General features: G+C 41.8%; 1 protein-coding gene across 1 annotated transcript; it reads right to left on the minus strand.

Moving 5' to 3' along the window:
* Window positions 1-1,559: 1,559 nt before the first annotated feature.
* LOC107619910 (protein FAR1-RELATED SEQUENCE 5-like) lies at window positions 1,560-3,703 on the minus strand. Its single transcript, XM_088488208.1, has 2 exons — window positions 3,686-3,703; window positions 1,560-3,281 (listed from the first exon to the last, which is right to left on the minus strand). The coding sequence occupies exons 1-2, from the start codon at window positions 3,701-3,703 to the stop codon at window positions 1,560-1,562; spliced, it is 1,740 nt and encodes a 579-aa protein (XP_088344334.1).
* Window positions 3,704-12,552: the final 8,849 nt, after the last annotated feature.

Below are 12,552 nucleotides of genomic sequence, written 5' to 3' on the forward strand. Positions count from 1 at the left end.
CACGATGTATATGTATGAAAGATCCAAATAACGAAAATGGATCAATTTGCCAATTGAACAATGCAACAAGTTTTCATCATGTAAAACAAAATTTGATGACAACACTTGTAAGCACATCAAATGTTCTAGTAAGTCACAAGGAACGGCTCCTCTATATACTCCGCCACCTTCATGCGAAGTGAGATTCTATATCATCCACCACCTTCATGTAAATTGAGATTCTATATCCTCCACCACCTTCATGCAAATTGAGATGCAACAATGTCCTCACATGTTTTAACATATTGCATCCTTCCATGAACATCAAAACCAATTCATCATCATTCTCACATGACAAGTGGCGAGTTTTGGTATCACCATTTCCTTTATTCTTGACTTTAAGGATACATACTCACATTGCTTTATTCGTGTTTCCATTGGTCCTGGGCTAACAACTATATTTTTCCCTTTTATTTGGACCGTGTAACAAATTTTTTTCTAAAATTAGTGCGGTGCAAAAATACTCATGGCAATTTCCAACTATTAAGGCCTTTAGGGTTGGTCGATGGCCTTTAATCAGGAAGCAGGGAAAAACAATCTCCTGAGAAGTCCGGCTATATTAACATAGACTATCATGGAAAAATGGACTCAAGCCCACACTCCTCATCCACAAAAACAAAGGTGTCATGAATAACAGGCATGGAAAAAAAAAATATGGTTGTCACGGAAAGAAGAATCATAACAAAAATAAAGGAACACACCTCACACACACCTTGGCAACATTAGTTGAAATGTCTGTAACAAAAACTCTACTTTCAACCGTAAAAAGGATTTAAACTGAAAATAGTAATATATGTACATACAACACATATATCAACATCTCTTAGAATAAGATAAACTCTAGCTACAAGACAAAATATAAATTCATACAGGACCACATGCATAGTTGCCAGAACCCACATCAAAGCGCATTGATCTGCTTGGGGGACTATACGATTTCCCGAGTCCATCAAAACTGACTTAGGGGGGCGGCATCTTCGCCCTCCGGATGGCTCTGCTCGGCCTGCTATAGGTAAAAAGTAACAAAGTAAGTAAATCAATGCCAGGTTACCGTAGGGGGCACAAATATATAAAGCAACATGAGGTTTCTAGTTATTGAATGGTTGCATGACAGGCTTACAAGGTGCGAGTATATTATATGGCAACAAAAAAATACTACAGATAATTGAAAGGGAGATGTAAAGTCAGTCTAACCTCAACGCGTTGATGTTTTGTTCGGCCACTTGAGCGTTGTTGCCCTCGCTGCATACCCTGAGGCGTCCCATTTGGGCATCGAGTCCTTCGGTGACCAACTCATCCGCAGGTACTACATTTATGATGTTTCTTTCCCATTGTTGCCGACGGCTGGCTTAAACGACGGGTGCCCTTAGTTCTCACATGAATGGGGTCCTTCATGCCAACATCGGACACGGAAACAACGGTTTCCTCCGCTGTTCTTAGCCCGTGCTTCATCTCCAGTCGGAGGGCATCACTGAGTATCTTCTTCGAGTAATCCTTGAAGTCGTCATCGCTGAGACATGCTACCCGACCAAAACAGCTACAATGTGCACACACGGCAGACCAAATGATTCCATTCGCATGCAATCGCAACTGAATTTATTACTCGCCCTCTCCCACCTAACCTCCCAGGTTTGCTCGGGCCTTCTATATTTTTGAAGGATGTACACTTCTCCGCTATCACTAACATCGCAGTGGCAAATCTTAACTCGAACACATCTCCTAAGAGTTTCCCGATATCTGAAGAACATTTTACGGGTGTACTTTGTCCAACCCGACTTCTCAAGCTCAACAAATTCAGTTTGTAACACTGGGGTCCCGTACGAGGAACGAAAATCAAGCTCATCCTCATTATCATGCAAAAAATCTATGCACCTTTGGAAGTTTGTCACAAATTCAAGTATGCCATACCTACTCTCCACAAACCTACCAAGCTTCGCGTGAAGTGACTCGCAGCGAGACGTTGTGCGTATACCAGCAAAAAAGCGGCCTCTGATGTACGCAGTCGCCCAAGCATGCTTTCGCCGGTAGAGGTCCTTAACCCAATCGACTTCCCTTACCCCACATTCATCCAACATAGCATCCCAATGTGCCTCAAACTCATGAACCTCCAAGTCAGCAAGCATGCATTGCCTAAAAAGATGGGTGAAGCGTGGGTCGCATATGTTTGACGTGGCGTTCCGGAGAAGATGCCATGCACATAACCTGTGGTGGGCCTCGGGAAAGACCTCGTGAATAGCTATGCGCATCGCTGGATCTCCATCCGTGATGACCGCATTTGGGGGTTTTCCTTCCATGCATTCCAGAAACTTTTCTAATACCCAAATGTAGGACTCTTGTGTTTCGCACGATACCATTGCCGCCCCAAAAATACAGGTTTGATTGTGGTGGTTCACTCCTGAAAACACAACCACAAGGAGATTGTACTTGTTTCGACCATATGTGGCATCAAATGCAAGAACATCGCCGAAAATTCCATAATCCAGCTGACTACGGCCATCGCTCCAGAACAGGTCGCACATATTGTTGTCCTGCCCTAGCGTATACCTCCAGTACATCCTGTTATCCACACGAGCTACACCTTCCAAATAGCGAACTGCTGCATTAACATCCCCATTCTGCAAGCTTCTTTGCTTTCTAACCTCGTTATACATGTCTTGCTTAGTGAACCTGACGAGGTTAAAACCGCCAACCTGTGCGGCAAATGACTGATATATTTTTGGTATGCTTATACCCACCTCCCTCAAGCTAGTCAGATGAGCAATTTCAACATCAGATAGCCCCCTATGCGACCTCAAATAGTCAACATACTTCCCAGCTACGAGCTCATGGTTATGGTTGTCCAAAAACCGTGACACATACCACTTCCCACTGCCATCTTTTCGCTTAATTCTCATCTCAGCTAAGCAGCCACAGTGAGTCACTACCTTGTGTTCCCTCTTTCGATCAGCCATCTCCAACCATTTTTTATCACGAAACCCTTGCCTGTTGCACACGAACGTATACCTAACAATCTCTCCTACCTTGTTCGGTACCTTTTTCCCCTGCCTCGTGGCAAATCCCTTCAATCGGCTATAGCTGTTATAAAAACACCGTGCTTCTTCGGGAGTACAAAACTCCATTTGAAGGATATCTTCTACTTGGAGACCTTCCACCCCGTTCAATTCATGAAAAATCGGATCTGCCTTGCCTTCACATTCAGCTACAGTTTCTTCAGCTTCAATCCTCGTGTCATACACACCTTCCTGTAAATGCACCCAAAACAAGCATAACTCATGAATCCTACAGCCCACAGCTCACAGCAACAAACTTAACACCAAAACCATTCCCAAAACCATTCCCATGTATTATTATTTATATATTTAATAAACGTAACTTTACATTAATAAATACATTTGCGAGTATTAATTCACTACTTATTATGATTATCTTATCTTTGTTATATATATTTATCATGTGCCATGTATTCCATGGATTTGATTTTAATATATGTCTTTTATTTTATCAGTTATTTGTAATTAGCACGGTAATTAAATGCATGCATGTCTATCATACTTGAATGTATGACACAGATGAGCGGAAAAGATAGAGTGTTTACTGGAGAAGGGGAGCTGAGGAAAAAAAATGCCTTTAACCACAAACTAAGTACCTGTTCTTCGAAACCCATCGCCTCGAGGTCAGTCTAATGATCCCTGCTGGTCACCATCCACTCGCCTCCTTCCTGCATCGCCTATGCAACATGCCATTCCTCTTCCACCTCTATTCATACCTTTTGCCCGCATACACGTCTCTTACAAAATCTTATAAAAAAGTACTACAGATAATATAACAAGCTCATTTGGCAAAAAGTCATATATAACAATTTAAAGGAACCTATGTTCCACTCTTAATCCATTCACTGAATAATTTTTCAAATTTATCATGATGGACTTTTGCACTAACTAGAACAGTTCATCATCATCATAATTATTACTAATAATCGATTTTCTTTTTAAATTTTATTTTATGTTTCAGGCAACTTTTAAAGAATAAGATGGAAAAAAAAACTTTTTTATGGATAATTTAATTATTTAGATTAAAAAATTACTAAAAGATGTTGTTCTAATTTATATATTCAAGATTCTCAATCACTTATAATTTGAAAAATATCGCTTAGGATAATTTATAATATTTATCTTTACAGGAATTCATTTATTGTTATGGTAATAACAAAATATGAAAATATTGTGATACTTATAAATTTTGTTTTTTCATAATGCTTTTATGTATTTTTTATGTTAAAATTTTTGGCTCCCTAAACAAAATTTTTCAAGCTCTGCCACTATCCCGGTAGAAATTGTAATTTTCTCACCTAATTTTCCAATGGCAACAGGCTAACATGAACGTGAATGCAGAAGCTAATCACTTCCGTAAAAGAAGACTTACCAAATATAAAGATGAAGCTTTCAAGAGACTCAAACGCGCTTCTCTCGTCCCCAACGCTAAACAAAACACACCCGAACAAACTGACTAAAAACCAAATTCAAAGCTATTGTTACAGCAACAATTTCACCTCATTGATTATTTTCATCAACAAATTCGACTATCATAGTTTTTATCAGCAAAAATAATTTAGGAACGTGATTCTTTCAGCAAGATAGATTCCCAAATTCAAGGTGCAATTATCATAAAAACTTAAGTCAGTGATAATTTTCAGAAAAAAAAATTATCTAACTCATTACTAAGCAACACGGCAACAAATTCACAAGTACCCTAAGTGATAATCATTAATCAGAAACTAATTTCATCAACAAATTTAACATTCACTAACAAATTCAAGTTTCAGCCACAACAACAAACTACATTGATGTAATATGAATTACGGCAATAAATTTCAAAAACAGGAAAATTTGCTGCAACTCACCAAATCAAGTACCAGCTTCTCAAACGGCGAGGCTCCAAGTAGGAAGACGACAACGACGACCGGCACAGGGTCTTGCTACCTCATCTGCCGGCGAGGAGGACCACATCGAAGGCGTCCGTGTGAGTGCGAACGGTGACAACACATAGACTGGCGACGAGGACCAGCTCTGGGACCTGATTCTTCCGCCCGCAGCTACGACGCCCGCGGTGAAAGAGCGATCCCGCGTGCGATACGGTGGCGACGCAGAGCGCCGTGCACACAACCAATTGCAAGACCGCCACACGGAGACCACAAAGATTGGTTATGACGACCACAACGAAAGTGGTGACACCGACAGAAATTGTGCTTCACGGAGAGAGTCACGGGAAAGATACAAGCGACTCGGTTTGGCTTGGGGGTGATTGATCACCATTACATTAGGGCACACAGTGGGGACGTCAGGCTGGTTTTTGGTTTTGGGGGATTGTTTTACATGAAAACGACAACGTTTAAAATTTTTACAAACAAAATAAATATCACTACCGGGTCTGAGTTCTTTATTATTTAGTAATCCAAGTCCATCTAATATGTTTCTTGGGTTGGTAGATAAATGGCCCATCAGCTTCCAGCCATTAGAGCCATACATTCTCACCTCAGTTTTCTATTAGCTTCAATCATGAAGCACAAAGCCAATCTGTCATTTTCATAATTTTACTGTATAACTAAGGACATTTTAGACTTTCTATTCATCATTATATGATAAGGATTTGACTGCTAATCAGATCGTACTTGCTATATTGCTGTACCAAAAAAGTGATTGGTACATGTGAAAATTTTCCTATATTATTTATATTATTATTGTTCAATAATGTCACAATCAAGACTCCAAACTTCTAAATTGACTTTTACACTACTTTCCAATCAATCTAATTAACCATGCATTACGTACCAAACAAATAGTACATTTTAGCCCGCACGAAACTTCCTCTATCGACCTCTACATTATGCAGCCACCATATACTTTGTGATGTATGATTTTTAAAAAAATGGAATTATGCCAAGGGAATAATTATGATTAATATTCGAATAAATTTTGAGTCGGGATGATAAGTGGGTCAAAATTCACTGGTCTAGTCTGTGTAATTTACCTAAAAAAAATTGAATTCGGTTAAAAATTTAAAATTACCATAATTAAAAAATTTATTTAACTCGTACCGTCTAACATGCAAATTTTGAAGAGCTGGGGCAAAAAATTATATATATATATATATATATATATATATATATATATATATTGTTTTAATAATGTCATCTATTTTTCTTTTTACAAACTTATACAAAATGTAATGTAGAAAATATATAAAAAATGACATTGTCAAAAATACAAATTTGATTGATCATTGATTTTTTTTACATATAATTTTAAATGAGTGGTAGATAGATGGTGAACATGCTAATTACAATGATCAATTAGAAATAGCAGATAGTGGTCATACTATTTAATTGATCAATTATAAATGAAAAAATAGTACACATGCTATTTAATTAATTATTATAGTTATTATTTTTATTTCTTTTATAAGATCTTAAAAAAATTGAATAATACTACATATCCAAGTATTTTTGTTAATCAATTCTAATCAAGTTGATCTAACATCAACGAAAATCAATTATGAATAACATTATTCTATATTTTATTATCTAACTTAGTTAGACTTATTTATAAAAAAATTTGAATATGTAACATTACTAAAAAACAATTAAAAATATAAATATAAATCAAATAAACTCCATGTTTTTAAATAAACTCGATGTTTTTAAACCTGTGTTAAAAATAATTATTTTTACTGAATTAGATACATAATACAAAAATATTTTACAATAACAACACATCAAAATTAAATTTATTAAAAAAATATTTCTTAAGTTCTTCCATATAAATATTACGCATCTAACTATTGATCTTAAAGGATATATCACTTAGGAACAGATTTACATTGATAAACAATATAACTGATAGATAAGTTGTTGTACAAGATGTCTCTGGTACGGGTTGAGAGATGGATCGAGAACTTGCGGGTTGAGGCAGATGCCGGATCACTTGACTGGAGCAATGGGGGAGGTACCTGCAAAGACATTCCGACGCTCAAGTCAGAATGGATCTAAGAGGTATAAGGTGTGAGGAATGAATGAATACCTGGAGGGACCTGGGTCCTCTATTTATAGGTGATGGTAGTTATCTTATCTTATCTTATTTGGTTAAGATAAGGGAGACGTTTGAATTTGAAAGTTGGTTAGGAACTCTAGAGGGCCGGTTCCGGACCTTCTAGAAGGGCGAAGCGGGTCTGACCCAGGTAACCGGGTTCGGGGACCATTCCGGGCGTAGGATCCGTGGGTCGGATCCGTAACAGTTGCCCCCGGAGCGAGAGAGTGAGGGTGCTCGGTCTCATCGCTGGAGGAACCTTTTCCTCGCCGTTTATGGTTTGGCAAGGAGATTATTTATTTGGTTTTTTCAGTCGAGGTCGAGGATTTGGGGAGTTCCTGGCCGTTTCATGGTCAGGCGAGGAGCACGTTGTTTGGGCGTCTCATCACATGCTGGGTTTGATGACCGTTCTGAAGAAGGGCCCGGAGATCGGGTCTGGAGCAGTTGTCCCCGGAGCATGAGAGTATGCTTTCTTGGTCTCAATGCTAAGTCGTTGGGGAGTCCGATTCTCTGTAGTTTGGGAGACTGTGAGGGTCCTGAAAAGGGCGTGACATCATCCTGAATTTATTGGTAGGATGTTGGTTAGTCTGGCTTTCCGCAAGTTGGAAGACCGTCAGCTCATGCTTGTTTTGTGTGGCCTTTTTTGGGTTATTATTGTGAACTTATTTTAGGCCTCTTGGTGGGCCGATTTCAAGACTTTGTTTATTTAGCTTATTTGGATTTCCGTTTTGTTGGCTTTGTGGGTGATCGATTCACGAGTCACTATTTTGTTATTTGGATATCCGTTTTGTTATTTGGATATCTGTTTTATTGGCTTTGGGGTGATCGATTCCCGGGTAGCCGTTCACTTATTTGGATATCCGTGGGTAATCGATTCCCGTGTAGCCGTTTACTTATTTGGATATCCGTTTTGTTATTCGGATATTCGTTCTGTTATTTGGATATTTGTTTTATTGGCTTCAGGGTGATCGATTCCCGGGTAGCCGTTCACTTATTTGGATATCCGTGGGTAATCGATTCTCGTGTAGCCGTTTGGATATCCGTTTTGTTATTCGGATATCCGTTTGTTGGCTTATGGGTGATCGATTCCCGGGTAGCCGTTCGGATATCCGTTTTGTTATTCGGATATCCGTTTGTTGGCTTATGGGTGATCGATTCCCGGGTAGCCTTTTCACTTATTTGGATATCCGTTTTGTTATTCGGATATTTGTTTTATTGGCTTCGGGGTGATCGATTCCCGGGTAGCCGTTCACTTATTTAGATATTCGTTTTATTGTTTGGATATCCGTTTTGTTGGCCTCGGGTAATCGATTCCCGTGTAGCTGTTTACTTATTTGGATATCCGTTTTGTTATTCGGATATCCGTTCTGTTATTTGGATATCTGTTTTATTGGCTTTGGGGTGATCGATTCCCGGGTAGCCATTCACTTATTTGGATATCTGTGGGTAATCGATTCCCGTGTAGCCGTTTGGATATTCGTTTTGTTATTTGGATATCCGTTTGTTGGCTTCTGGGTGATCGATTCCCGGGTAGCCTTTTCACTTATTTGGATATCCATTTTATTATTTGGATATCCGTTTTGTTGGCCTTGGGGTAATCGATTCTCGTGTAGCCATTTGCTTATTTGGATATCCGTTTTGTTGGCCTTGGGGTGATCGATTCCCGTGTAGCCGTTTACTTATTTGGATATCTGTTTTGTTGGCCTCGGGGTAATCGATTCCCGTGTAGCCGCGTTTGGTTTGTGCCGTCGGACGGGAAAATACTTTTAAGAAAATGAATTCCATTTATGGTTTGGGCCTCGTTAAAACCTCCCAATGTGGGTAGGAAAGAGTGCCCAGTAAGAAAATATACGATTAAACGACTTAAGCAATAAATGCAAGTAAAAAAGGCAAAATATAAAGGGTAAAGAGATAGTCTTAAACGACCTCAATCTTGTTGCTTTGGAAGGATGTTTCTACATATAGTAGCACCGTAAGTTGGTGGAATTTCAGGATCTTGGAAGCTTGGTCCCGTCTAGTCTTTCGAGCATGTAGGCTCTTTTTTCGATTACCGTCTTAATTTGGTAGGGACCTCCCAGTTGGGTGTGAGCATCCCTTCTCCGGGAGTGGGTGGACCGATATCGTTTTGTCGTAAGACGAGGTCTCCTGGTCTAAAGTCTCATCGTACCGTGCTGCCATTGTACCTTAGATTTATTCTTTGTTTTATGGCTAGCTCCCGTAGGTGTGCTATGCTCCTGACCTTGTCTGCAAGGTCCCACTCTGCCTCTTTGTCGTTTCCTCGCACGGTTCTGCGCGGACTTTGGTCTTGGCGTGCATCGAGGTCAGCGAGGAAGATGCCTGCCGTATCTCGGGATCTCTTGCGGAGGGTCGAGCTGGTGTTCTCACACTCTACCGCGACTTTCCGGTCTCTGTGTATTGTGCCGATAGTGCCGTCATCGGCTTGGAACTTCATGAGTAAGAATTTGGTGAAGATGACCGCCAAGAGGTTGTTAATGGTCTTTCTCCCGAGGATGATGTTTGTAGGTGGTGGAGTTCTTGAGAATGACAAATTCGGAGATGATGGTCTTTCTTTGGTTCCCGGCTCCGATGGTGAGGGGAAGTGTGATGGTGCCGTCCGGTTGAAGGAAGTTATTCCCGAGCCCGGTTACCCCATTATGGTGGGTTTGTAGGTTTTCGTTTCGGAGCCCGAGTTTGTCGAAGGATCCCCTGAAGAGGATGTTGGAATCTGCTCATGTGTCGAGTAGTATTCTTCTGACCAGTCCGGTTCCTATCTTTGCGGAGATAACGAAGGGGTATCTTTTGCCGAGGTGCCGTATTGGCAGTCCTCGGGGGAGAATGTTATCGCATTATTGGTGATGATTATCGGGGTTTGGTTTCTGACTGCCAGGACCTTGAGGTTCTTTTTTAGTGCCGATTTGGACTTTTCCGGCTTATCCTTGCTTGTTATGACGTTGACGACTATGGTCGGGTCTGTTTCTGGATTTTCCCGAGGGGCTTGTCTTTGTGTCCTTGGGTTGCGTCCTTCCCTCTCTGGTGATCTGTCTCTTTCTGTGCGCTTCGACTCCCTGATAATCTTGGCGAACTCGGAGAGCTTGCCGTCTCGTATGGCTTGCTCCAGAGCGTCTTCTAAGTCGATGCAGTGCTGTGTTTTGTGTCCGTATCCTCGGTGGTAGTCACAATATAAATTCTTGTTGCCGCCCGTTCTTTCTTTAAGATGTCGGGCCTTCGGAAGGACGCCTCGGTCAGCTATTTGGTGGTAGATCTCGGTGATGGGAGCTAACAAGAGGGTGTAATTTGAGCATTTGTCGGTTTGGAATGTTCCTTTTGGTTTTCTCTTGGTGGGGTGTTTTGGCGAGGTGCCGTAGTGCTGTTCTGCCGTTTATTGGCCACCACGACTTGGCTCACCTCCTCATCGTTTATGTAATCCTTAGCGACGCTCTGAATCTCGTGCATAGTCTAGACTGGCTTCGCGGTGAGATACTTTCAGAAGTCCTAATTCATAAGTCCATTGGTCAGGCAGAGGCTCGCGACTGAGTCCGTGAGTCCGTCGACCGTCAGGTATTTTCTCATAGATTCGTCTTGTCTTTGGGTAATTCTGAGCAAGCTAATGGGGTGTTTAGCTTTGGTGATTTTGATAGTGAACTGGGCCATGAAATTTCTGGTGATATCATGGAAGCTGGCTATGGACCCGTTTGGGAGGGAATTGAACCATTTGATCGCAGGGCCAGCTAAGGTTATCGAGAAGGCCTTACACTGGATCATGTCGGCGACTCCTTCCAGGTTCATCCTGGCCTCGAAGGCCGTTAGGTGTTCCCGGGGATCGTTGGTCCCGTCCTATTTCATGTCAGTGGGCTTGTTGAAGTCCTTCAGGAGTTTGGCTCTCAAGGATTTTTCTGTGAACGAGATGGCTTCCATTATCACGCGCATGTTTCCTGCTCGTTTGGCCTCCCGATGGTGCCGTCGGTCGTTTTCTCCGCGTAGGTGTTTCGGGTCTAGGGAAATGCTGCGATCGTGCTGTTTGCAGTGTTGTTGCTCAAGGGGCCTGGTGTTCCTGGTATCGCGAAGAGATTAGGTCCTGGAGGTCGCTTGGCTTGTATGCTCCGGGTGGTACCGTTCTTTGGGTGTGACTCGGCCTTTGAGGTTTTGCACCCTGAGGCACAACTCTTGGATTATCTGGACCGCCTTCTCTCCCAGGCCATCGGGTGGCCGGGCTTCAGTGGGAGGACGGTTGTCCTCTCTTGGTTGTTGCTGGGTTGGGGTTGGTTGGCGATGTGCCGCATTTATTATCCTCCCGTGGGTGGGAGGAGTGTTATCTTGGAGTTCGGGAGTTGGGCTTTGTGGGTTTGAGTTGGGGTGTCGGGTGGAGGATTGCTCCTCGAGGTTCTCCGTCATGCCGCCACGATTTGGCTATTCCCCATATCTGTGCAAGAACCTTGAGAACTTTCTTGATCTATTGGCTCCTGAGAGGTCTGAGCTTGGCCACGGTGGTAGCATTTAAGGAGGTCGTTCATGATGAGCTTCCTTATGAATTTTCAGTAAGGTCCGAAGGGGGATCATGGCGACAGAGTTGTCACAGGTGAGGCGGCGGATGACAGAGGTTTGGAACCTAGTGTTGAAAGAGGTGACTTCGTGAGTTTGGAGGAAGAGCTTGAAGAGTTCAAAAGAAGAAGCAACCTCGGTGGGCATGGAGCCGAAGTAGAGGGAGAAGATGGGGCCATGGCGCTTGGAGAGACGGATGAGGGAGTGGTGAATGAGAGGGTCCAAGAGGTGGAGGTGTCCCACTAAAGGGAGGCGAGACTTTGGGCTCAGAGGATTTGGAATTTCACCGTTGGAGTAGGGCGAGGGTGCATAAAGATTGTTATCACTAAGAAGGTAATTGCACGTAACATTGTTCCTTTGGGATTTTGCCGTTGGAATAGGGCGAAGGTGTGTTATCGCTGCAAAGGTGATGCAAGTTAAGGAAACATTATTCCTTTGGGATTTCGCCGTTGGAGTAGGGCGAAAGGGTGCATAAATATGCAAAGGTGATGGAAGTTAAGGAAAAATTATTCCTTTGGGATTTCGCCGTTGGAGTAGGGCGAAGGTGTGTTATCCCTGCAAAGGTGATGCAAGTTAAGGAAACATTTATTCCTTTGGGATTTCACTGTTGGAGTAGGGCGAAAGGGGTCTGACCCGGGTAACCGGGTTCGGGGACCATTCCGGGCGTAGGATCCGTGGGTCGGATCCATAACAGTTGTGTATAAGTTTTTGGTTGTAATGAATATTATAGCTGAAGTTTAATTAACTGTGAAGTTATAATATATTTTTATTTACAGTTTTAACTTTTAACTCTAAAATTACTTGCTCTATTTGAGTGAATTGAGGACAATCTAGTCAAAAATCATTACAAATTTCTATTGCATTATGAAGAGTACTACGAAATAATAAGGAA

This window comes from Arachis ipaensis, chromosome B10 (genome assembly GCF_059453495.1).
Source record: "Arachis ipaensis isolate K30076 ecotype BB chromosome B10, ASM5945349v1, whole genome shotgun sequence".
Taxonomy (NCBI): domain Eukaryota; kingdom Viridiplantae; phylum Streptophyta; class Magnoliopsida; order Fabales; family Fabaceae; genus Arachis; species Arachis ipaensis.